This window comes from Ranitomeya variabilis, chromosome 3 (assembly GCF_051348905.1).
Source record: "Ranitomeya variabilis isolate aRanVar5 chromosome 3, aRanVar5.hap1, whole genome shotgun sequence".
Taxonomy (NCBI): domain Eukaryota; kingdom Metazoa; phylum Chordata; class Amphibia; order Anura; family Dendrobatidae; genus Ranitomeya; species Ranitomeya variabilis.
The window spans coordinates 193,237,288-193,263,889 of record NC_135234.1 but is presented as its reverse complement, the minus strand read 5'-3'; the positions used below and the strand labels follow the sequence as shown (position 1 = coordinate 193,263,889).

General features: G+C 40.8%; 1 protein-coding gene across 2 annotated transcripts in view; it reads left to right on the top strand.

Annotated features, from left to right (window-relative positions):
- The window catches only part of PHTF1 (putative homeodomain transcription factor 1), a 255,671-nt gene that overhangs the window by 155,106 nt on the left and 73,963 nt on the right, over nt 1-26,602 (top strand). For both annotated transcript variants that reach the window (XM_077294934.1, XM_077294933.1), the window contains exons 8-10: nt 6,637-6,784; nt 15,029-15,199; nt 24,156-24,242. In XM_077294934.1, coding sequence (XP_077151049.1) covers nt 6,637-6,784; nt 15,029-15,199; nt 24,156-24,242 — 406 coding nt within the window. The remainder of the gene's footprint in view (nt 1-6,636; nt 6,785-15,028; nt 15,200-24,155; nt 24,243-26,602) is intronic.

The following is a 26,602-nucleotide window of genomic DNA, read 5'->3' as shown; positions in this document are numbered from 1 at the left end:
CTGGTGATGTATATACAGGTGCTGGGCTGGTGATGTATATACAGGGGCTGGCCTGGTGATGTATATACAGATGCTGGGCTGGTGATGTATATACAGGGGCTGGCCTGGTGATGTATATACAGGTCCTGGGCTGATGATGTATATACAGATACAGTTGAAAGTTTGACGCCAAGGGTTGAATGGGTTGCCGGTTACAGGGCTCCCCTGACTCATGAGCACCATAGCAGTCACATGGTCTGACCCTATGACTGAAACAATGTAAAATATTACGGGATAAGGACCTCTTAGGAATCAGTAACCAGGTTCAACGGATGCAAAATCTGTATGTCCTACAGCTTTCTACTAGCCTTTCAGGTGTACTACCCATCTTTTCCCAGCAGCATGAGTCAGTGCCCCAGTCTGAACTTGCATTTATGGTATATCACATGAGGCAATACTTAAACCCCTTTTTGCACCTTGGTATGTACCTCATACTCAGAAACGTGTATGAAGCGTGCTCAGGAGCTGAGCCCACTCCATACAGGGTACGTGCCAGCTGTGTTAGATAGCAGCAAACATATGTCTCTTTATCCCCTGATGAGTCCACAAAGGACGAAACGCATCAGGAGACGCCATATGTGATTGAGGCAGTTGTTCATCTTACCCTTATGAGGAGAAGCATGGCTTTATATAGGACCCCTCTGAACTGGGTGAGCTCTTAGCAATGATATTTTTGCTCTGCATATTGGTGGTCTTTGGAGCATATTGATATTGAATTTGGTTATGTGACCACTGAGACTTCTTTGGTGTCATTGATCTTGACAGGGGATACTCTTCTTTGTGATCCCGTTTACCTTGATTATGCACGCCATACTGTAGGCTCTAGCTAAGGTTCATTTGTCTCACTCACTTGCTGCCTGAATATACTGACTTTTACTTTGTTTAAACTGGCATGTTATGGTCACTTATTGTTATAATGAGTCATATTGAAAATATCTGTGATATGTGAACAGCTTCTTCATTAATAGGTGTTCTTTTAGGACTTTTTTGGGAATAACAAATTTGATCTCATGCATGTTAATTGATGTTTCTACCCAGCTGGCAATATTGTTTTATGATAAATGCGTAATGCATATATGTACTCCTGGTTTAGGAGTTTTTCTTTAAAGCCACTGGAAGCATATTTTCTGAGTATAGGAATTGCTGTTTGTGTGCACATTGATTATATACTATTCCCTCCCAACAAGCCACGGTCTAATCTTTCCAACAGATTCCATAAGGGTTTTGGATTCAGTCAGTTTTTATTCACTTTTCCCCACTCTTTGTATGTTGGGATAGGGTTTCCCCAGCACTTTGTTTTCTTATTTAATTATACACCTCACCTTAGGTTAAAAAATATTGTACATAACAAAAGTTAAGTTTTAAATATCCATACGCTCCTTATATCATTTAAACATTTGGATATCTCCCTCCTGCTTTACTATATTAGTACCACCTGGCTACTCCATTTCCTCGCCGCTGACATCCCCACTATCATCATGGGCGACTTCAACATCCCCATTGACACTTCCCTCTCTGCTGCCACTAAACTTCTATCTCTCACTTCCTCCTTTGGCCTTGCTCAATGGTCTTCTACAGCCACTCACAAAGATGGTCACACACTGGATCTTATCTTCACCCGCCTCTGCTCCCTATCTAAGCTCTCTAACTCACCTCTTCCTCTTTCTGACCACAACCTGCTCACATTCTCTTCCCTCTCCACTCCCTGTCTACAATCCCCACCCCACAAACTTGCACACCCTCGCAGAAATCTTAAACACCTTGATCTACACTCTCTGAATCCCTCCTCCCTCTCACAGACATAAGCTCCCTACACAATGCGGATGACGCCGCCACTCTATACAACACCACAATAGCTGTAGCCTTGGAATCGGTTGCCCCTCTCACACATACCAAAGCTCACAAAATCAACAGACAGCCTTGGCACACCCACCTGACCAAAGAACTGAGGCGAGCTTCCAGGGCTGCAGAGCGGAGATGGAAAAGATCCCACTCCAATGAGCACTTCATTGCATTCAAACAGTCCCTCACTACCTTCAAGACCACACTCGCCACAGCAAAACAAACCTACTTCTCATCTCTTATTTCCTCCCTGTCCCACAACCCCAAACAGTTATTCAACACCTTCAATTCTCTCCTCCGCCCCCCAGCGCCTCCTCCCTCCCCACTCATCTCTGCTGAAGACTTTGCCTCATTCTACAAGCAGAAGATTGAGAACATCAGAGACAGTTTCAGTCGACAACCCCCAGAACCCTTCCTCCCAACTACCATGCCCTCCACCTCCAAAACCAACTTCTCCACCATTACAGAAGACAGACTCTCCACTCTACTCTCAAGATCGCATCTCACCACCTGTGCACTTGATCCGATCCCATCCCACTTCATCCCAAACCTCGCCACAGTCTTCATCCCAACCCTAACCCATCTCTTCAACCTATCACTAACAACTGGTGTTTTCCCCTTAAGCTTTAAACATGCCTCAATCACACCCATCCTCAAAAAGCCCTCTCTTGACCCATCCTCTGTATCTAGCTATCGCCCTATATCACTTCTCCCCTATGCCTCAAAACTACTGGAACAACACGTCCATCTTGAACTGTCCTCCCATCTATATTCCTGCTCCCTCTTCGACCGCTTTCAATCTGGCTTCCGGTCACACCACTCCACTGAAACTGCCCTAACTAAGGTCACCAATGACCTATTAACCGCCAAGAGCAAGCGGCACTACTCTATCCTCCTCCTCCTGGACCTGTCCTCTGCCTTTGACACAGTGGACCATTCCCTGTTGCTGCAGACCCTCTCATCCCTTGGCATCACAGACTTGACCTTATCCTGGATCTCATCATACCTAACAGACCGGACATTCAGCGTCTCCCACTCACACACCACCTCCTCATCTCGCCCCCTATCTGTCGGAGTCCCGCAAGGTTCAGTTCTAGGGCCCCTGCTCTTCTCCATTTACACCTTTGGCCTGGGACAGCTCATAGAATCTCACGGCTTTCAGTATCACCTTTATGCTGATGACACACAGATCTACATCTCTGGACCAGATATCACCACTCTTCTAGCCAGAATCCCTCAATGTCTATCCGCTATTTCATCCTTCTTCTCCGCTAGATTTCTAAAACTTAACATGGACAAAACAGAATTCATCGTCTTTCCCCCATCTCACACGACCTCCCCAACGAACCTATCCATTACAGTAAACGGCTGCCCACTCTCCCCAGTCCCACAAGCCCGCTGTCTTGGGGTAATCCTTGACACTGATCTCTCCTTCAAACCACATATCCAAACCCTTTCCACTTCCTGCCGCCTCCAACTCAAAAATATTTCACGGATCCGTACATTCCTAAACCAAGAATCTGCAAAAACCCTAGTCCATGCCCTCATCATCTCCCGCCTCGACTACTGTAACCTCCTGCTCTGTGGCCTCCCCTCTAACACTCTCGCACCCCTCCAATCTATTCTAAACTCTGCTGCCTGACCAATCCACCTGTCCCCCCGCTATTCCCCGGCCTCCCCCTCTGTCAATCCCTTCACTGGCTCCCCATTACCCAGCGACTCCAGTACAAAAGCCTAACCATGACATACAAAGCCATCCACACCCTGTCTCCTCCATACATCTGTGACCTCGTCTCCCGGTACTTTCCTGCACGCAACCTCCGATCCTCACAAGATCTCCTTCTCTACTCCCCTCTTATCTCCTCTTCACACAATCGCATACAAGATTTCTCTCGTGCATCCCCCCTACTCTGGAACTCTCTACCACAACATATCAGACTCTCGCCTACCATCGAAACCTTCAAAAAGAACCTGAAGACCCACCTCTTCCGACAAGCCTACAACCTGCAGTAACCACCAATCGACCAAACCGCTGCACGACCAGCTCTATCCTCACCTACCGTATCCTCACCCATCCATTGTAGATTGTGAGCCCTCGCGGGCAGGGTCCTCTCTCCTCCTGTTCCAGTTGTGACTTGTATTGTTCAAGATTATTGTACTTGTTTTTATTATGTACACCCCTCCTCACATGTAAAGCGCCATGGAAAAAAATGGCGCTATAATAATAAATAATAATAATAATAATAAGACATGTAATTACAATAAAAATCTAATATGCAAATTGCCTCTTCAATTTTTGTTGTAAGCAAATAATTGTAATAACTAATAAAGCACTGCTATAATTACATATAATTTTCTTAAAATTTGCGTTTCATTTTCGTTCTAAAATTTTACAACCTGAACAACCATGGCTTTTCCCCCTCAGTTTTGATCCTGGGTATGCCCATGATAGAATACATTAAATATCTGTTCAGATGCATTAAATATATGGTCATATAGCCTATATAGTCCACACACAGCTTTCCTATATACAGTATGAACCCCCACACAGCCCTCTATTTATAATATGAGCTCTCAAATAGCCTCTCTGTATACAGTATAAGCCTTCACATAGCCCCTTATATACAGTATGACCCCAGCATAGCCTCTCTATATATAGTATGAGCCCTCACATAGCCTCTTATATACAGTATGAGCATCACATAGCCCCTTATTCACAGTATGAGCCCCCACATAGCCCCTTATATACAGTATGAATCCCAACATAGCCCTATATACAGTATGAGCTCTCAAATAGCCTCCATATATACAGTATGACCTTTAACATAGCCCCTTCTATACAATATGAGTATGAGCCACCACACAGCCGCAATATCTACTATATAATTGTCTAAGGGTCACTTCCAACTGTCTGTCTGTGTCACGGATATTCATTGGTCGCGGCCTCTGTCTGTCATGGAAATCCAAGTCGCTGATTGGTAGAGGCAAAACGCCCACGACCATTGTCACGACCAATCAGCGATGGGCACAGTCCAGCGGCAACATGGCCGCTCCTTCCACCCCGCAGTCAGTGCCCGCTCCATACTCCCCTCCAGTCAGCGCTCACACAGGGTTAATGCCAGCGTTAATGGTCTGCGGTGTAACACACTCCATTAACGCAGCTATTAACCCTGTGTGACCAACTTTTTACTATTGATGCGGCCTATGCAGCATCAATAGTAAAAAGATCTGTTACAAATAATAATAATTAAGAAAAAGGTTATTCTCGCCCTCCGACGTGGCGCGGTGTCCTCGGCAGTGCAAGCGTCAGGTTCCGGTGCCAAGGATGCTATGCGAGAAGGACCTGCCATGACGTCACGGTCATGTGACCGCGATGTCATCACAGGTCCTATGCTCATACCAACCCTGGGACCGGAAGCTGCCGCGTACACCGTACACAGGTGCCAGGACTTCAATGGCACTTCGGAAGGTGAGTATATGTTTATTTTTTATTTTACATCACTGGGCAATATACTACGTGGCTGGGCAATATACTACGTGACTGGGCAATATACTACGTGACTGGGCAATATACTACGTGGCTGGGCAATATACTATGTGGCTGGGCAATATACTACGTGGCTGGGCAATATACTACGTCACTGGGCAATATACTACATGGCTGGGCAGTATACTACATCATTGGGCAATATACTACGTGACTGGGCAATATACTACATGGCTGGGCAATATACTACGTGGCTGGGCAATATACTACGTGGCTTGGCAATATACTACGTGGGTTGTGTAATATACTACGTGGACATGCATATTCTAGAATACCCGATGCATTAGAATAGGGCCATCATCTAGTGTATAATATGAGCCCCCAAATAGCTATATATATATATATTATAAGCCCCCCCCGCATAGCCTCTCATATACAGTATAAGCCTTCAAATAGCCTCCCTATATACAGTATGAGTCCCCAAACTATTATTATTATTATTATCTATATAGCACCATTAATTCCATGAAAATGTACATGAGAAGTGGTTACATCAAAATAGAAATATCACTTACACTAAACAAACAATGACAGACTGGTACAGAGGTTAGAGGATCCTGCCCTTGCGGGCTTACATTCTACAGGATTATGGGGAAGGAGACAGTAGCCCCCTTTATACAGTATAAGCACCCACATAGCCCCTATATACAGTATGAGTCCCCAAATAGCCCCCTTTATACAGTAGAAGCACCCACATAGCTCCTATATACAGTATGAGCGCCCACTTAGCCTCTATATATAGTGTAGCATAACCTAGTCCGTTAAATATATAGTTTTAGCGTATGACTATAGAATGCATTAAATGTGTGGTCGTAGGGCATGACCATAGAACACATTAAATATATGGTCCCCGTATCTGATCACAGAATGCACTACATATATGGTCCTAGTGTCTGATCTATCCCATTAAATATATGGTCCTAGAGCATGAACCCAGAGTGAATTGAATATATGTCTCAGTGTATGACCATGGCATGTATTAGCTATATGGACCTAGAGCATTAAATATTTGATAGTATGTTACCATAGAATGTATTAAATATATGGTCCAAGTGTATGACCATAAATTGAATTCAATTTATGGTCTCAATTAATCTAGAATCTGGGTAAAGAATTACTAAATTTTATTTAATATAATATTTTATTTAGTGTTGATTGACCAAAACCAATTAAGAATGGACCTCACACATACTTGATATTTCATTTAGTGTTAACAGGAATGTTCTTCTCAAGAAAACCTACCCGTCATACCAGGACCCGCACAGTGAGGTTGCTGGATGGAGACAAGCTGATTCCTGCATTCGGGAGTCCAGTTGTTCAGTATGCAAGTGTATCATTTCCGAAGGGAAGACGCAGGTATATGCTGGGTCTAAAATTGCTATTATGTTTATCCACAGAGTTCTCTACTTATTTCTCTATACAGAGCTGCCTCATAAATTCACATTGTAGGAAGCAAACTCTGTAGCCTCGAGCCGCGGTCCTAGAGTTCCTGAAGAAGCTTTTTACTTCTCTATGATCTATTATCCAAAAGAGTAGCTTAACTTTTGGCCAAACTATCTTTCTTATAATTTAAGGATGAGTTTACAAATTATCTGAGGATTCTGCTGGTGATTCTCATTTTATTGCTGTTACATTAAAAGTGCTGAAATCTGTTCAACATTTCACAGTATTTGTAAAGCAGAAAAAGCAGGCTTGTTTTTCTGGGCATAAAATGCCTGTCGTATGTGAATAAGATTTGTAAAATCTCATCCACTTGCCCAAAGCTGAAAACTCCTGAGCAATGGCGTAACTTGGAGCCTGTGGGCCCCAAGGCAAAATCTCCAAAATCGAGGCCCTTCCAGTGTCCAGGTGCGACTGCAACCCTTGCCCTTATTACGGGTACAGAATGTCCCTGCCACTAAGGATATTACACAGGAAAAATATGCAGCAAATTCGATTACTAAGGATTCATCCAAAGGACATGTTCTCACTGTGCCTTTTTTCAATGCTTTTTTTTTACTGGGTCTGAGCAAAAGAATAATGGAAAAACTGCTAACAAAAAGATCAAAAGAATTATCCCATTAATTTGTATGTGAAAACAACTTGCTGTTCATATTTTCAAAGATAATCCATACTTTACAAGTAATTGGGGAGGCTAGAAAAACGCCCGGGAGTCATTTTAAGTATTTTGTCAGTGTTTTTGGTTTAAAAAATTGGTAGTGTTTCCTTTAGTTGATTTTTTTTAAAAAAGATAAGAAAATGACAGTAAAAAAACACACAAAAAATGCTGAAAAAACACTAAAAAAAATCCATGGGTAAAAACATGAAAAAAGTGGTCATTAAATGACCAGAAAACACTAAAAATAGATGTTTGCAAAACTCAAGAAAAATGGAGTATTTCCTGATGTTTTTGACCAATGGAAAAAGACACTGTGAATGAATTAGGGTATGAGTTTTTTTGAGGAGTAGAAACTTTCCAAAGTTATGAGAAAATAGAGTCTTTGTGATGAGTTTTCAGAGCATAAACTGAGCAGAATCTCCAAATGTTTGAGGAGTTTTGAGTTTTTGGAGAGTTCCCACTTGGTGGAAATATGAGCGCTCGGCATCTTTTAAGTTCAGAGGAATCTGATGAGTTTTTCAAGTAAAAGACTCTTTATTAAACACTGGAGTTATTTTCCTGAATTGTCTTACGTCATGTATTTTTTTTCTTTTTTCTTGTTTCCCGTGCGTGTTTTAGACATTTTTTTTTCTGTCAGTGGTCATTTGAAGAGTTTTCGAATGTTTTTTGTGAAGTCTTTTTACTGTAGTTTTCCAGTTGTTTTTTAACACTACAATGAATAACAAAGAAACCGCTGGTGTTTTTCTACGAGCAAAAACAACGGTAAAACGTCTTGCCATTTTCTAGGTGTCTTTTCATCTTTCCCACTGACTTGTAAAATACAGAGAGTCTTCTGAGCAGAAAACACCAGAAAAATAAATATGTCGCTGAATGGTAAGATTTAACAAAAAAATTGAACTTATATACAGCTATAAAGTTGTTTTTCCATAGACATGCTTATGTTCATTTGTTTTTATGTTTTTGAGTTTTCAGGCAGATTCTTTGAAAAAGACATTGTGCCAACATAACCACTTTTCCATGTGCATTAGCGTCCCCCACATATCATGACTCTTCAAAAACTTGGAGTTTCCACGACGGCATATGCACAGCACAGTCATTTTGTCATTGCATTGCATTATGTTCTTTGTAGCGTTTTTAGCAACTTCCAAAGTGGTTTCCAGGGAGAATTTGGCTGAAAAAGACATTGTGGGTACATACCCCAACTCTCCAATCAAAATCTCAGTTTTTTAACTCCACACCCCAAAGGGTGTGTACACACTATCCGTGAAAACTGATTGGAAACACTGAAAAGCCTATCAAAAATAGTTCAGAAGAATGTACATATAAATTTCTATGCCCAAAGTTAAAAAAACACCAATAAACAGTCCAGAATGATATAAAAAAGTAACAAATTTTATTGATGAACAATTGCACTTACAGAGCAGAAGGGAGATATGACACATATACACATGCGGTGGCAGCAAGCTGTAAGAAGAGAGGCGCACAATATAGGAACAGTTGCATATACTTTATCTATTTATTATATATCATAGCACTTGACACGAGACAAGCTGGTGAAAGATACTGTATTGTGCAGAGAACCACGTCATGATATCAATGTAATATAATAGATTGTAGTATGATGACAGGGTATATATAGAAGAAATAATCGACATGCGCCAGTGCCAGTGTGTACAGCATGCAGCTATGAAAAACAATGTAAACTACCTTGAACTCCAGTGTTATGCAGAGGTTCCTAGAGATTGTGCGTCCGCCCTGACGCGCGTTTCGCTCCTGCCTTCCAAGGTGTCCCTCTTTACAGCTTGTAACCACATGTGTATATGTGCCCTTTTCCCCTTCTGCCCTGTATGTGTAATTGTTCATCATTAAAATGTATTACTTTTTTATACAATTCTCGAGTACTTATTGTCATTTTTTTATCCTTGTTCCTGCATCTCATGACGAGTTGTCTTCTTAAATCTGTATTCACATTAGCAAGTTTGATACACTGTTATATAATATTGATTTGCTTACATTGAATTCAGCATGCTCTTATTTTCTATGAGTTCTTTTTACTTTTTAATATACATTTCTATGTAAAAACAACTTGCTGTGCATAAGCTAAGGCTTTAGAATATCTTTTAACCACTTCAGAGTTCAAAAAATGCCAAGCAGTGATGTCCATTCTTCAGATATTTTGCACTCGGAATACACTCTTTAGTTTACAAAACAGGTCAGTGGGAAAACTCAAAAAATGCCCGGAAAACATTTTTTTGCTTAAACTGCTAACAGTTTTTTCATTATTCAATGAATTGAAAAAATTGACTGGAAGATTATAGTAAAAAACACTTAACAAAAACTATGGGAAAACCCTGCAAAAAAGCTCTCAGAAAAACTTTCAAGAAACTACCAAAAAAACAACATTTATCTTGCAATTTTTCTCGATTTTTCAAGATCAATCGCTTTTAAAGCCGAGGTGTTTTGGTCATGTTCACATCAGGAGACATACTTGGCCACTGAATCACTGAATCACCCTGTTTGCCTTCAGAAAAGCAACAGATGTATGTATTGAATTATTGTCATGTTGGAAATATGCACAACTACCAAGGGCATGGAAGGATGGTAGCATCTTCTCTTTCAATATAGAGCAGTACATCTGTGAGTTCATGATACCATCAATGAAATGTAGCTCCTTGTCACCAGCAGCACTCATGCACCCCCTTATAAGTACACTGCCACCACCATGTTTCACTAAAGCTACCAGGTATTTAGTAAAATGAATTTAGAAAAAAGCATGGTGCCGACCATCACTCCATGCACTTAGTAGAGGTGCATTTTTACAATATGACAATGACCCAAAATACAGATTTGTTGCATTTCTGAAGAATAGGATGAAAGTGATTCAGTGGCCAAGCATTTTTCCTGATCTGAACCCATTCAAAAACCTATAGGGAATTCTGAAGAGATAAATTTAGCATCACTCTCCATAAAGCATCCAGGCTCTAAAAGATTTCATTCTTGAAAAATAGAAAAAGATAGATGTTTCAATATGAAGCAAACCTGTTCATTCCATGCCTAGAAGACTTGGTGCTGCCTTTAAAAATCACAGAGATCATACAAAATACTAGATGTTACAGTTTTTGTGAGGTGTACAGGTATTTATTTTTGCATCAACTAATTTGAGTAAACTACTAAAGACATGAAGTTCATCAATATAATTTAATAATTTTTTATTGGATTATAACAAAAGAAAGTATGTATATATATATATATATATATATATATATATATATATATATATATATATATACAGTGCCTACAAGTAGTATTCAACCCCCTGCAGAATTAGCAGGTTTAATAAGATGCAAATAAGTTAGAGCCTTCAAACTTCAAACAAGAGCAGGATTTATTAACAGATGCATAAATCTTACAAACCAAAAAGTTTTGTTGCTCAGTTAAATTTTTATAAATTTTAAACATAAAAGTGTGGGTCAATTATTATTCAACCCCTAGGTTTAATATTTTGTGGAATAACCTTTGTTTGCAATTACAGCTAATAATCGTCTTTTATAAGACCTGATCAGGCCGGCACAGGTCTCTGGAGTTATCTTGGCCCACTCCTCCATGCAGATCTTCTCCAAGTTATCTAGGTTCTATGGGTGTCTCATGTGGACTTTAATCTTGAGCTCCTTCCACAAGTTTTCAATTGGGTTAAGGTCAGGAGACTGACTAGGCCACTGCAACACCTTGATTTTTTGCCTCTTGAACCAGGCCTTGGTTTTCTTGGCTGTGTGCTTTGGGTCGTTGTCTTGTTGGAAGATGAAATGACGACCCATCTTAAGATCCTTGATGGAGGAGCGGAGGTTCTTGGCCAAAATCTCCAGGTAGGCCGTGCTATCCATCTTCCCATGGATGCGGACCAGATGGCCAGGCCCCTTGGCTGAGAAACAGCCCCACAGCATGATGCTGCCACCACCATGCTTGACTGTAGGGATGGTATTCTTGTGGTCGTATGCAGTGCCATCCAGTCTCCAAACGTCACGTGTGTGGTTGGCACCAAAGATCTCGATCTTGGTCTCATCAGACCAGAGAACCTTGAACCAGTCTGTCTCAGAGTCCTCCAAGTGATCATGAGCAAACTGTAGACGAGCCTTGACATGACGCTTTGAAAGTAAAGGTACCTTACGGGCTCGTCTGGAACGGAGACCATTGCGGTGGAGTACGTTACTTATGGTATTGACTGAAACCAATGTCCCCACTGCCATGAGATCTTCCCGGAGCTCCTTCCTTGTTGTCCTTGGGTTAGCCTTGACTCTTCAGACAAGCCTGGCCTCGGCACGGGAGGAAACTTTCAAAGGCTGCTCAGGCCGTGGAAGGCTAACAGTAGTTCCATAAGCCTTCCACTTCCGGATGATGCTCCCAACAGTGGAGACAGGTAGGCCCAACTCCTTGGAAAGGGTTTTGTACCACTTGCCAGCCTTGTGACCCTCCACGATCTTGTCTCTGATGGCCTTGGAATGCTCCTTTGTCTTTCACATGTTGACCATGTATGAGTGCTGTTCACAAGTTTGGGGAGGGTCTTAAGTAGTCAGAAAAGGCTGGAAAAAGAGATAATTAATCCAAACATGTGAAGCTCATTGTTCTTTGTGCCTGAACTACTTCTTAATACTTTAGGGGAACCAAACAGAATTCTGGGGGGTTGAGGGGTTGAATAATAAATGACCCTCTGAAAAAACTTTTCACAATTTAAAAAAAAAATAAACAAAGAAATAACATTCTTTTTTGCTGCAGGGCATTTCACACTTCCAGGCTGATCTACAGTCCAAATGTCACAATGCCAAGTTAATTCCAAATGTGTAAACCTGCTAAATCTGCAGGGGGCTGAATACTACTTGTAGGCACTGTATATATATATCTCCATACAGAATCAATAGTAAAAGGACTCAGGTATTAATGGTATGTACTCCACAAACAAATATTGAGGCAGAAAAAGTATGTAATTGCATAGAGAACTATAAAGTGCTAGTGCTTAATTAATAAACATCTTTAATAGTAAATTCTGATTGCAGAAAAACTAAGACATTTTTCCCCATGTAAGATACCACGCCAGCAGCACCGATACGCATTTCGCGTTTCACCATCCCAAAGGAATCCCGTGCAAAACGCACGTCAGAGCTGCTGGCATGGTATCACATATGGGGAAACATAGTTAAGAAATGATTTTGTTTTTTTGTGATGGATGCAGTTTGCACCAAGGTGTTTGCAGTCATGCACTTAGCTTTGTTACAACTGAGGCCATATTGGCACAGACTAATAATTGCTACATATTCAATTGTTACAGGTCTTACTACTATTTACTAATAAATATGTTTATTATTTTAGCACTAGCACTTTATATTTCTCTATGCAATTACATACTCTTCCTTCCAAAATATTCATTTGTGGAGTACATGCCATTAATACCATTGTCCTTTTGCTATTGATTCTGTATTGCCATATGTTTATGCCTTCTTGTTGTTATAGTCTAATAAAAAATTCTTAAATTTTACTGATGAACCATTGACTCCATGTGTTTAGTATTTAATTCCGTGTTAGGAGTGTCCATTTTTGCTTTCCTGATAGGCTCCCTTATTTAAGGCATAGAGCCTTTGACACAATTTTGTATGTAATGTGCTTTCTGTTCTGATGATACTGTTTCAACTAATTTGAGTAAAACTGAAGATTATGTAATGAAAGTTATATTATTAACCTTACTTTCATATTACGGGTTAAAAAATGTTCTAAGAAACTCAGTCTTTTGAAACTTTTGCAAACTGTTCTTGAATCGAGATATTGATTAAAATCTTAGTTTTCAAAGGGGGTGTACTCATTTATGCTGAGCACTGTATATCAACTTTTTTTGCAGATGCTATTTTAACCCCTTTCTGACCTCGGACGGAATAGTACATCCAAGGTCAGATACCCCGCTTTGATGCAGGGCTCCGGCGGTGAGCCCGCATCAAAGCAGGGACATGTCAGCTGTTTTGAACAGCTGACATGTGCCCGCAATAGTGACGGGTGAAATTGCGATTCACCCGCCGCTATTAACTAGTTAAATGCCACTGTCAAACGCTGAGGCATTTAACCGGCGTTTCCAGCCATCCGGCCGGAAATGAGTGCATCGCTGACCCCCGTCACATGATCGGGGGTCAGCAATGCTTCTGCATAGTAACCATAGAGGTCCTTGAGACCTGTATGGTTACTGGTCCCAGCTAGCTGTGAGCGCCACCCTATGGTCGGTGCTCATAGCAAACCTGCATTTCTGCTGCAGAGGCGATCGAGTTGTGCCAGCTTCTAGCCTCCCATGGAGGCTAGTGAAGCATGGCAAAAGTAAAAAAAAAAAAGTTAAAAAAAATGTGAAAAAAATAAAAAAAATATAAAAGTTTAAATCACCCCCCTTTCGCCCCATTCAAAATAAATCAATAAAAAAAAATCAAACCTACACATATTTGGTATCGTCACGTTCAGAATCGCCCGATCTATCAATGAAAAAAAGATTAACCTGATTGCTAAACGGCGTAGAGAGAAAAAAATGTGAAACGCCAGAATTACGTTTTTTTGGTCTCCGCCACATTGCATTAAAATGCAATAACGGGCGATCAAAAGAATGTATCTGCACAAAAATGGTATCATTAAAAACGTCAGCTCGGCGCGCAAAAAATAAGCCCACAACCAACCCCAGATCATGAGAAATGGAGACGCTACGGGTATCGGAAAATGGAGCAATTTTTATTTTTTTAGCAAAATTTGGAATTTTTTTTCACCACTTAGATAAAAAATAACCTAGACATGTTAGGTGTCTATGAACTTGTAATAACCTGGAGAATCATAATGGCCAGTCAGTTTTAGCATTTAGGGATCCTAGCAAAAAAGCCAAATAAAAAACAAGTGTGGGATTGCAATTTTTTTGCAATTTCACTGCACTTGGAATTTTTTTCCCATTTTCTAGTACACGACATGCTAAAACTAATGATGTTGTTCAAAAGTACAACTTGTTTCACAAAAAAATAAGCCCTCACATGGCCATATTGACAGAAAAATAAAAAAGTTATGGCTCTGGGAAGGAGGGGAGCAAAAAACGAACACGGAAAAAGGGAAAATCCGAAGGTCATGAAGGGGTTAAGGGATACTAAAGGGATGTCCAAATGGTCTGGAATGCCTACTTTCTGGCTTATAAGATAAATTTCTTTTTGATAATGTCCTCATTGATGATCTAATTTTGTTCAAGATAGTAAATTATTCATTACAGTTCTTCCCTCGTTTCCAGCATTCACACTATTGATGGGCTGCAGGGAATTCTTCTTTATGTGCTCATCAGTAAATAACCTGAGATTTTGGATCGTTTTTTGCATTCCGTGAACCCCATTTGATGTTTTATCACCTTGACTGATTTCTATTTGTGAGACGCCAGACTGAACCATAGTCAGGCTGCATTATTTACTTGTAATGAGTTGATCTATTAACATCTTATCTTGTTGCGCTAGTGCGGAATGAGACAAGACAATAAAGGAATGTCAGAAGATTTGACAAGCGAGGAAGATCTGAAACTAAAGAATGAATTCTCATCCCTGAGGAGCATAGATGGGGCATCAAGTGATAATGGTTGCACATTGACCAGGAGGAATCCAAAGTCATGTGTTCATCATACTTCTCAGGTTAGCCTTACTTTACATTGAACTAATCAATTAATGCAATATGCCTCATATTGTGTATGTGAAACACATTTTTCCCCGATACAAGTAATGTAGAGCACTCAGTCTTTTTTTGCCAAGGTTCATGACATTGGGTAAAAATTGGGACTTTATTATTCCTAAAGTCACAATGGGGTCAGGTGTAAATAAGCTTGGACTATTTTGCAGCATAGATGGACACTCTTGGTTGAATTGCTGCACTTGGGACATTTCAACCATTAAGCAACAAATCAGATTATTATTTACACAGTACGTTGCTCTAAAGTGAACATCCAGCTTTGCACACATTTTTTTTATCTAAATCCAATATTCTGTGCTGATTATATTCTTCATAGACTTTTATGTCACTTGTACTTTTGTCTGATACAGAGCTTCAAATATCCGGCATAGACAGAAATAATAACATGTTGCCCACCTGCAGCCACCACTAGACCATGACACATTATAAATTTCCGAACAATCACCAAAACTATTATTAACCTCTTCTGTTTTTTCTTCCTAAAGTTATAACTTTTATTTTTCTGTTAATATAGGTGCTTCATTTTTTCATGACGAGTTTCAGTTTTAAAGGAGATATCAGGCACTTTAAAAAAAAGGCAACTACCTGCCTGTTGTAGCCAGCGGCAGTCATTGACCGCTTCTGCCAGAAATTCAGCTGCTCACTGTCAACAGAGCAGCAGTTTATCTTCCTGTTTACAGGGCGGGACTACTGGTGTCATTCTGTGACAGCAGGCTTCCCCCAATCAAACAGTGGGAGTTGGCTGTTTATCAGCATGACCCTAGTAGTCCCGTCTGTCGACAGGAAGACAAACTGCTGCTATGTTGACAGTGAGTAGCTGAATCTCTGGCACGAGCGGTCAATGACTGGAGCTGGGTACAACAGAAAGGTAGTTGCCTCTGTTAGCAACTAAATGCCTTTTTTCTAAAGTTCTGGATATCCTCTTTAAATTTCACTATTCAATTTCCCAGCTAAATCCAAAGGTCATTGCTCTCTGCTGATTCTCCTGGATCTATCTGCCGCATTTGACACTGTGGATCACCAGCTCCTTCTCACTATGCTCCGCTCCATAGGCCTCAAGGACACAGCCCTCTCCTGGTTCGCCTCCTACCTCTCTGACTGCTCCTTCACTGTATCTTTTGCCAGCTCCTCTTCCTCTCCTCGTCCCCTTACTATCGGGGTTCCGCAAGGCTCAGTCCTAGGCCCCCTCCTCTTCTCTCTTTACATGGCCCCTATTGGACAAACAATCAGCAGATTTGGGTTCCAGTATCATCTCTATGCTGATGACACCCAATTATACACTTCTTCCCCTGACATCACCCCTACCCTAATTCAAAATACCAAGGACTGTCTGCAGTCTCTAACATCATGTCCTCCCTATACCTGAAACTAAATCTCTCCAAAACGGAACTTCTTGTGTTTCTCCCTTCTACTAACCTCACTCTACCCAACATTGAAATTACCCTGGAGGGTTCAACCATAACTCCCAAGCAGCATGCCCGCTGTCTTGGGGTCATATTCGACTCTGAACTTTCCTTTACTCCCTATATCCGATCACTCACTCGCTCTTGTCACCTGCATCTTAAAAACATCTCCAGAATCCGACCCTTTTGTCACTGTTGAAACTGCTAAGACTCTTACTGTCACTCTTATTCATTCTCGTCTGGACTACTGTAACTCTCTTCTAATCGGTCTCCCTCTTACCAAACTTTCTCCTCTCCAATCCATCTTGAATGCGGCAGCCAGGGTCATATTTCTGTCCATCCGCATCACTGATGCCTCCATCTTGTGTCAGTCATTACACTGGCTACCCATTCGCTACAGGGTCCAGTGAAAACTCATCTCTCTTACCCACAAAGCTCTCCACAGTTCTGCCCTGCCTTATATCTCCTCTCTCATCTCTGTCTATCGCCCTACACGTGCCCTCTGTTCTACAAATGACCTAAGGCTAACATCCCCTGTAATCCAAACCTCGCACCTCTGTCTCCAAGACTTCTCTCGTGCTGCGCCAGCTCTCTGGAATGCACTACCCCAGACGATTAGACTGATACCTAGCCCCGACCTATTCAAGTGCGCTTTGAAAACCCATCTCTTCAAACAAGCCTACCACATCAACTACTCAGTAAACTAACTTTGCCCTGTTCCCTCCTTCCAAATATTACTCTGAATCTGCACCCTACTATTCATCAGTCTCCACACCCTCCATGCACACAATTAACTGCACTTGATACTTGACTATTGCACTTAAACACACGGGCTGATGACCGGATCATGCAGCTTTGTATGAAAATCCCTATGTATTATAATTGCCAGACCTGAAATAACAAGCACTTTTCACCTATTGTGTCCCCCCATTTCCTTGTAGATTGTAAGTTTGCGAGCAGGGACCTCACTCCTAATGTCATTGTTTAAATTGTCTTAACTCGTACCGAATTTATTGTTTGTACATGTCCCCGCTTAATTGTAAAGTGCTGCGGAATATGTTGGCGCTATATAAATAAAAATTATTATTACTATTATTATTCCCATATAATGAACTGGAAATTCCACATTGTTTTGGGGGTTTTGCTTTTTATGGCACTCTTTATGTGGTAAAAATGATCTGGTGCCATCATTATTCATAACTGTGTGATTACAGCTATACCAGCTCCTGAGCCTACTCCATATACCTGCACCTAGCATGTGACACACATGTATGTCACATGTCGAGAAGGGATTATTGATGGGTACAAAGGATCAACACCTTTAAAAAAATTATTGTATTGTATTTTTAAAACACGTGAATATCATGCAACACCTTGTGGCTTAAAGGAAACCTTTCAAGAGTGAATCTACCGTATTTTTCACTTTATAAGACGCATCTGATTATAAGATGCACATAGATTTTAGAGGAGGAAAATAAGAAAAAAAATATTTTGAGCCAAATAGTGTACAAAAAAACTTGCGGATGACGCACTGTTATGGGGATCTGTGGTGACGCACTGTTATGCGGATCTGCAGGGTACACACTTATGGGAGAATCTGTGGATGACACAGTTATAGGGGATCTGTGGTGATGCACTGTTATGGGGAATCTGCAGGGTACACACTTATGGGAGGATTTGCGGATGACACTGTTATGGGGGATTGTGGTGACGCACTGTTATGGGGGATCTGTAGATGACAGTTATAGGGGATCTGTGGTGACGCACTGTTATGGGGGATCTGGGAATGACACACTATTATGGGGGATCTGTGGATGACACACTATACATTGTGCAAGGACAGATATCTGATTGGTGGAGGCAGCTCAGCAACAGTTCCCTCCACCAATCAATATCTATCCCTGCAAAAGAAGAGGAGAATCCTGCTTCTTTCCCTCCTCTGCTTTAGGGCTCCGTGTGCAGCGGAGCCCAGAATTCACCCTGCTGCCAGCTAGCATTTGCCGAGAACTACTGCAGCACATGCACAAATCGAGAGCTCAGTGACTGAGAGCTCCATCTGCGCATGCGCTTGTTCGGTGGCCATTTTCTTGAAGTCCTGTGCAGTAGGCACAGGCGCTTATTCAGGAAACCGTAAACTCTGGATACCGGAAGCGCAATGGCGCTACCCTGCGCTGTGCCGCCCGAACACCAGAGAAACCGCGCCGCCACCCCCAGCTCCAGGCCTGCTGCACTGCCCCAACGGTGACCCTGCCTCCTGCCAGCCCACCTGCTCCACAGCCGCCGCCAGCACCACAGTAAGAGATTCCATCACTTTTTCCCTATTTTTTTTTCACTATTCCGATTGTAAGACTCACCCCCATTTCCCCCCAATTTGGGGGAAATAAAAGTGCGTCTTACAAAGCGGATCCCAAACATAAAGCAAAATCTACAATGGAATGTTTCACAAATATAACGTATCCAGGTGTTAGAATGGCCAAGTCAAAGTCCAGACCTCAATCCAATTGAGAATCTGTGGAAAGAGCTGAAAACTGCTGTTCACAAACGATCTCCATCAAACCTCACTGAGCTCGAGCTGTTTGCCAAGGAAGAATGGGCAAGAATATCAGTCTCTCAATGTACAAAACTGATAGAGACATACCCCAAGCGACTTGCAGCTGTAATCGCAGCAAAAGGTGGCGCAACAAAGTATTAAGTTAAAGGGGCCGAATAATATTGCACGCCCCACTTTTCAGTTTTTGAATTTCCACCAAAAATTAAAATAATCAATAAATTTCGTTCAACTTCACATTTCTGCTTCACTTGTTGTTGATTCTTCACCAAAAATTAACATTTGGTATCTTTATGTTTGAAGCATGATATTCAGGGAGCCGAATACTTTCGCAAGGCACTGTATATTACTTGGAAGGGTAGTAAGATAATTTCAAACAAACCGTCATGGCTGCAAATGGATATTCCATCCCTAAGAAAGTCAACTTTGAATAAATTGTGAATGAAGTGCATTATTCCCCACCTAGCACTACTCTCATTGGAGTTACGTCACTGTTATCACCAACACTGGACTGACTTCAGTCAAGTACGTTGGTTTAGCTCAAGCAGGAAAATATTATAGAGTATCAATCCATGATCCGAGAATCAGCCCTACTCAGACTACTTGCATTGTCATTCACATAAGCTTTCAAAGTTGATTTTTTTTGTGTGATGGAATATCCATTTGTGGCCAAGAAGTTGCGTTTGAACTTGTATTTTTCTACTCTACCCAGCAACGTATTTAATTTGGTAATGTTAAAAATCCTGACAGGTTCCTTTAAGAAAAGCAAGTGTACCTAATAGCGTAAGAATAGATTTTTTTACCTGCTCAGGCTCACTATATGGAAGTGGTGTAGGGTATAATTTCTAATGCATAGTTAGTTTCAAAGAAAATGCAATCCCCACACTAAATTGAAAGTCGCTGACCCTATCCTGATGCCAGGTAATTGCTCTGACAAGGTCGGCTTAATTCATTGCCTTCTCCATTGCTAATATATCCCTGTACGGTTTGTCACACAAATTGACCCTATGTATCCTAGCATGCTGCCACTCATCCAGTCCTGTAATAGCAGGAGACCACTGCTATTTTATATCTAACTGTACCCACATAAATGAATGATACCTGTGGGGGTGTAATTCAGAATAAACCATCTTATGCTTGATTTCTACACAAAATAAACATGTGTGAGTGTTAAATAGCAATAACTAATTGAGTCTGGAAAAATAAGCTTGTTGCATGCAGACACTATGTAGTTATATATTCAGTATAAACACAATATAGAGCATCTGTGCATAAGTCCAGAATTATTTGGACAGTGAAACACATTTTGGCATTTAAGCTGTTTACCAAAACATATTCAAGATATCGTTATCTAATCAATATGAGCTTAAAGTGCAGACTATAAGCTTTAATTTGAGGGTATTCATATCCTTTTTGGAGTAAGGGTTTGAGAATCACAGCTCTTTAATATGTAGCTGCCTCTTTTTAAAGGGACCAACGGTAATTGGGCAATCTGAAAAGTTTTCAATGGGCTGTGTGGGCTATTCCCTCCTTTCTCCATCATCAATTAAGCAGGTAAAAGGTTTGGAGCTAATTCCATGTGTGACATTTGCCTTTGGAAGCTGTTGCTGTGAACCCACAACATGTGGTCAAAGAAGCCCTCAATGGAATCAAAGCAGACCATCTTTAGGCTGAAAAAAAGAAGAAAGCTAGCAGAAATATTAGGAGTGGCCAAATTATCAGTTTGGTATATTCTGCTTGAAAAACTCAAAAACGCCTTGCATTCCATTGGTGGATTATCGCAGAATCCTTTCCATGATGAATTAAATCCCCTTTACAACATCCTCCCTAGTGAAGAACATTCTACAGAAGTTTTAGTGTCTAAGTCTACCATAAAAAGAAAACTTAATGAGAGCAAATAAAGAGGGCTCACCACAAGGCGCAAACCATTAATGAGCCTTAAAAATAAAAAATCCTGATCAGACTTTACCCCAAAAAATCTAAAGAAGCCAGTTCAGTCTTGGAAAAGCATTCTTTAGATAGAAACTAAGATCAGGGCATAGTATGACAGGTAGATACTAATATATAAAGAAAAGCATATCCATAGGTAAGTATCTACAGGGATCATAGGGAGAAATTTAAAGAATTGCATATTAGTCTATTAAAGTGACAAGTGCATAATAAATCAATCAAGGAGAAGAGACCATGAACTGGGACCAGTTGGATAATGGACTCAGCACGGTCAATTGCATCAGTTATAAATCCACATACATATCTATCTATATAATTGTCTAAGGTCCACTTCTTTCTGTTTGTCTGTCTGTCACGGAAATCCCGCATCACTGATTGGTCGCGGCCGGCCGGCTATGCAGCATCAATAGTAAATAGCAGCCGCCGGCCGCGACCAATCAGCGAAATGGTGGGACCGGAGCATCGCGAGGAGCAGGAAAAGCTGCCGCGGACCCCGGAAGGTGAGAATATCACGATTTTTTTTTTTTATTATTATTTTTAACATTATATCTTTTTCCTATTGATGCCGGCCGGGTGCGACCAATCAGCGAAGCGGTGTTTAAATCCCGCGCCATTACCCGTGATGACGTAGCGGTCTTGCGAGACTGCTAAGTCATCTGGGTAATTTCGCAATGCATCACTGGGAACGGAAGCTGCCGAGAGCATCGCGAGGAGCGGGAAAGCTGCGGAGGTGACGGAAGGTGAGAATAGCATGATTTTTTATTTTTTTTATTATTTTTAACATTATATCTTTTTACTATTGATGCTGCATAGCCAGCATCAATAGTAAAAAGTTGGTCCGGGCTGGGGCGACACATTGGCACTGACTGGATGGGAGTAGGGAGGGGGCACTGACTGGAGGAGAGTAGGGAGGGGCCAAGTCGCGGCCGGACTAAACCTGTCGCTGATTGGTCTCGGCCGGCCGTGACCAATCAGCGATGCGGGATTTTCGTGACAGACAGACAAACAGATGGAAATGGACCTTAGATGATTATATAGATAGATGTTCATGGCTTCTGCCAGGAGTGTCAAATTGTAAAATACGTTACATGAGGAAAATTCTGTGTTGCCATACGGAATCCAAGGAAATGCAAAAAATGAACTTTAAGATGCTGGAGCGCACTCCGTGCATTTCTGAAATGTAAAACTGATACTATCACTACTTCTTCAAAATTACAATGAATATTTACTATGTGCCTCCATTAAATATTCAGTCAAATGGAGCGTGCACTGAGAAAGTATCTTCCATGTGTAATCTACTTGGTGAGGAAGGTTCAATCACCCTTTAAGTAACTGATGAACCAAATAGGTACGCCATGAAAAATTAATGTTTCTTCCCTTAGGAAATTGAAATATGCAAGTAATTTATGATTCTGCTTAAATAATGATGACACTATAATTACTATGCAAACAAATATTGTAATGAGCAAGATACTTTCTGGACTATTGTGAGATTTGATCCATTTCTTATGATTAGCGAATATGATCTTTCAAGCATATACACATATATTAGGCTACTTGTGTTGTATTTAAAGAGAAAGTGTACTATAAAGCACAGGTTCAAGAATATTTACTACTATATGATTATTATTATTTACACATTATATACTGTATATAAAATACTTTTTTGTGTGGTCTCTGAAGGACAGCCCCCCCTCTACTCGTCTTCTTAGCGGTTTCCATAGAAGTGACTGAAGAGAGATGTACTCATGTAATGTGGCTGTCAGACGTAACCGAGGTGAAGGCACCCCTTTTCTATATGTAGACGTAAATTTCAGAAGTAGGATGCACATCTGACAGACATTTATGGCATATCAGGTGAATGTGCTTTAAATGTTAGAGTTGGAAATAACCCTTTATATTTGCTTTTACTAACTATTGAGAGCATCATATTGTAGCGGCAAATATTCTGATTCCAGTGATGTGTTGCTTATTGGCTTTTTTGCTGTATTTTTGAAATATCAGCAAGAGATTATTACTAGAGAACTAGGAAACCTGCTGCCATGTAGTCCTCCATATTCATAGCCTCTATATAACCCCCGCCCACACCAATGGCAGCTTTTGGCCTATGCACAGTGTACACAGAAAGCTACCAATCAATGTAGTGGGAGGGGTTATGCAGAGCTCAGCATGGACTGGTAGATCTGCAGCAGATAAAACAATGAGTTTATGAAAAAAATACAACACAAAGCCCGGTAAGTGATACATTGCTGGCATCAGGGTCTCTTAATTTATATCATGTTGCTGGACAAATCTGGTGACCAAGTCTCTTTAAAACAAGCAATCTGGGTAATATGATAAAAACTTAGTCTATTCCTAGGATTCGCCTTTGTTTGAGCACAGGCTCATTTCTCCCTTTTCTTACCACCAACCTCCCATCTTTTTTATAATTATAATTCCACTTATGAAATGTATCAGTTTATTTCTATTCCTTGTAAGCTTCTAAGGCTGTTATGGACTTAGGAGACCCTATTAACCTTTCCTTTCCCTAGATCTCCTTGACCTAATGCTATTGTACATCTACTTTTTTACACTGTTACTACATTAAAACCGCAATGTAAGAAACATAACACTAGTGTTTATGCTATTTGTAGACATATAAGTTAAAGTTAAAAACTATTGTCTAGCTCATACAATGTAGTTTGGTCTAATATACATGGGCATAATTCTAATGGATTTGGCAGCTAATCAAATGTATTAATAATAAAGATACAAAAAATGTCTGTAACATGGATCTTTGTAATATCTAGATTGAGGTTTTCTTGGTTTTGTTTGTCTTTAGTTCTTACTCAATGATCTATAAGTCTATGTTTCATATCGTATTGCTCAATACAAGTCTGTTTTTCTTGTTTACGTGTTGATTGGCTTTGCCTATCTGATCACTTGTGCCATTGACATATTGTGATGGTAGCCAATGGCCGCCACTGACCATTAATGATCAGGACCTTTCATTTCCTTCAGGAAAAACCTAAAGTGTTAAAAAGAAAACTACATGTCCAGGAATCTGATAGCTCTGTGGACTCTGAGGAAGAATCTGTCTTCAGTCAGGTACAATTATTCATTTTTTTTATCAAACTTTGACTTATTAAAATGAAAACTTTTCCAACAAACAGTAAAGTCTCCCATAAAAATTAGAGTAAAGTTGTCCAAACACACTGATATCTACAGGATCGGCCAACAATCTAATGTGGCCTCCTAATTCTTCTATGGAGAGATTATATTAGGGAGTGTTATTAGCATAATCGATCCGATTCTCTCACATGAAAGAATCATCGTTCGTGTTAGAGAGCCCATGTGAGAGAATGTAGCTCAAGCACAAAGCCGACCCACAAAAAAATATATACCACAGAAATAACAGAAATAAAGACCCTCAGAGTAAACCTAAATAAATGTGAATCTTTTTAATAAATATTATACTATATATTCCATACGTCAGCTACTAAATAAATGCAATACCTTGAAAGAAGTACAGAGCCCAGAAAAGTCTCCTATTGAAAAAGAATCTGTCACCCCCCTGGGATGGGTATGACCTATTAATATGGGCATACAGGTGATAGAAACCTGTATGCCTCATATTAATGGTCTTGTTGTCAAGAAATCTTATATTCTTTCCTTATGCTAATGATTTCTTCCAGGCAACCTTGAAGAAATCCCTGCTTCCTGTCTTCATTATTATACTACCCCCCCTCCCATGCACATCAGTTCTGGCACTGGAATCCCGCGCCTGCACCCTGCACTCCCTCCACAGTACGTACCTCTTTTCCTCCATTCTATGGGCACTGCAATCAGGGATCTTCTGCACAGGCATCGTCGACTTTGTCTCCAGTAACCTCCGACATGCTCCCCAATAGTCATCGCTATGTACACATGGTTTCTAGTGATGACTGTGCAGGGAGGAATTGGGTAGAGCACCTTAAAGACACTCACACCGGAGGTTAGGGATTCGCCGGCACCTGCTCAGAAGATCCCTGAATGCAGTGCACATAGAAGGGAGGATGATGTATGTACAGTATTTCTCAGGAAGTGCAGACCGCAGGGGCTGGATTCTTATACCAGAACTGATGCTCATTGGTGGGGGTAGTATCATAATGAAGACAGGAGGCAGGGTTTTCTTCCAGGCACCGCACGCCTTGGAGCTTGGAAGAAATTATTAACGATGCAGATCACACCTGCAAATACTTACTTCACACTTAGCCCTCATCTGAGCACCATTCAGGAAGTAAAAAGATCCTTGGGAACAGAACAAGGCAGTATAAAGATAGAACACAAATCAATTATAATCTTTAGTGCTATTCACATGACTTTTTCAGTCACCGTTTGTCTGTGCAAAACTCATGGAGACATGTCTATTTTTTTCCAGCATCATGGATGAAAAAGGCCAATACAAGTCTATGGTCGGTGAAAACCACGTACAGCACACGGATGGCATCTTTCTGCCATGTGTATGCTTTCGGTATTTAACATGGCAAAGGATAGGAGAAGCTTTGTAATGTATTTATCCATCCATGAAAAACACTGATGACACACAGATGGTAAAAACAGACACACGGACCGTACACTGATCCAAACACTGATGACAACATCGGAACCGTTTTTTCACGTACGTGTTTAAACATGTACTTGTGAATGAGACTTAAGATAAAGATGACTATGACTCAGACGCAGAAGAAATTGTCTACTTCTCTCTGAGCATGGATGATATTCCCTTTTCGGACAGTCTCCTGTACATTCCAGAAGACTTTAGCAAATATATATAACAATAGAGATGATCGACCTTTTGAAATGAGAGAGAGGTGTTTTTTTATTTTGGCAAACTGCTTGAATTCACGGGGACCTGCGAATGTCAGGAAATTCAACTTGAATTCTATTTGTCACGGATCGATTAGATCACCTCTAAAGAACAGTTGAATCTATTTCCTGCAATAAATATTTGTATGCTATGTGTCACGAGTGTGTCTCGCCAACCTGTGAAATCTGAGGGTAGATCACTGTGTATTGTGAATCGCAAATCTTCCATTTAGTCTATTTGGATCCCACCCATGGTAAATGAATTTTATTTTCTTTGGTGCTGAAGATGTTAATGACCCTTTCTATGCTGGTCAGAAAATGCAGCTCCATTTCAGCTGCTTCTGATCTGGTCATTAACTCTTCCTATAAAACCTGGCCAGACTCCCTCCATCCTGCCTGTGAAAGTTCTGCTTCCTTGCTCTTAGTAGATGCTGTGCTGAATAGGAGTTTGTTGTTGCTATTGGAGATTCGTCATCCTATGCTGTGTGCTAACGCTAAGTAGCTGAAGTTTGGAGTTGTGGTGTTCTGTAGTTTGCTGTTGTATGTGTGTTTATCTCCTGTTCCCTTTTCCCATTCAGTTTATTCCTCCCTGTCCCTATCCTCCTCCCTATTGATGGTTG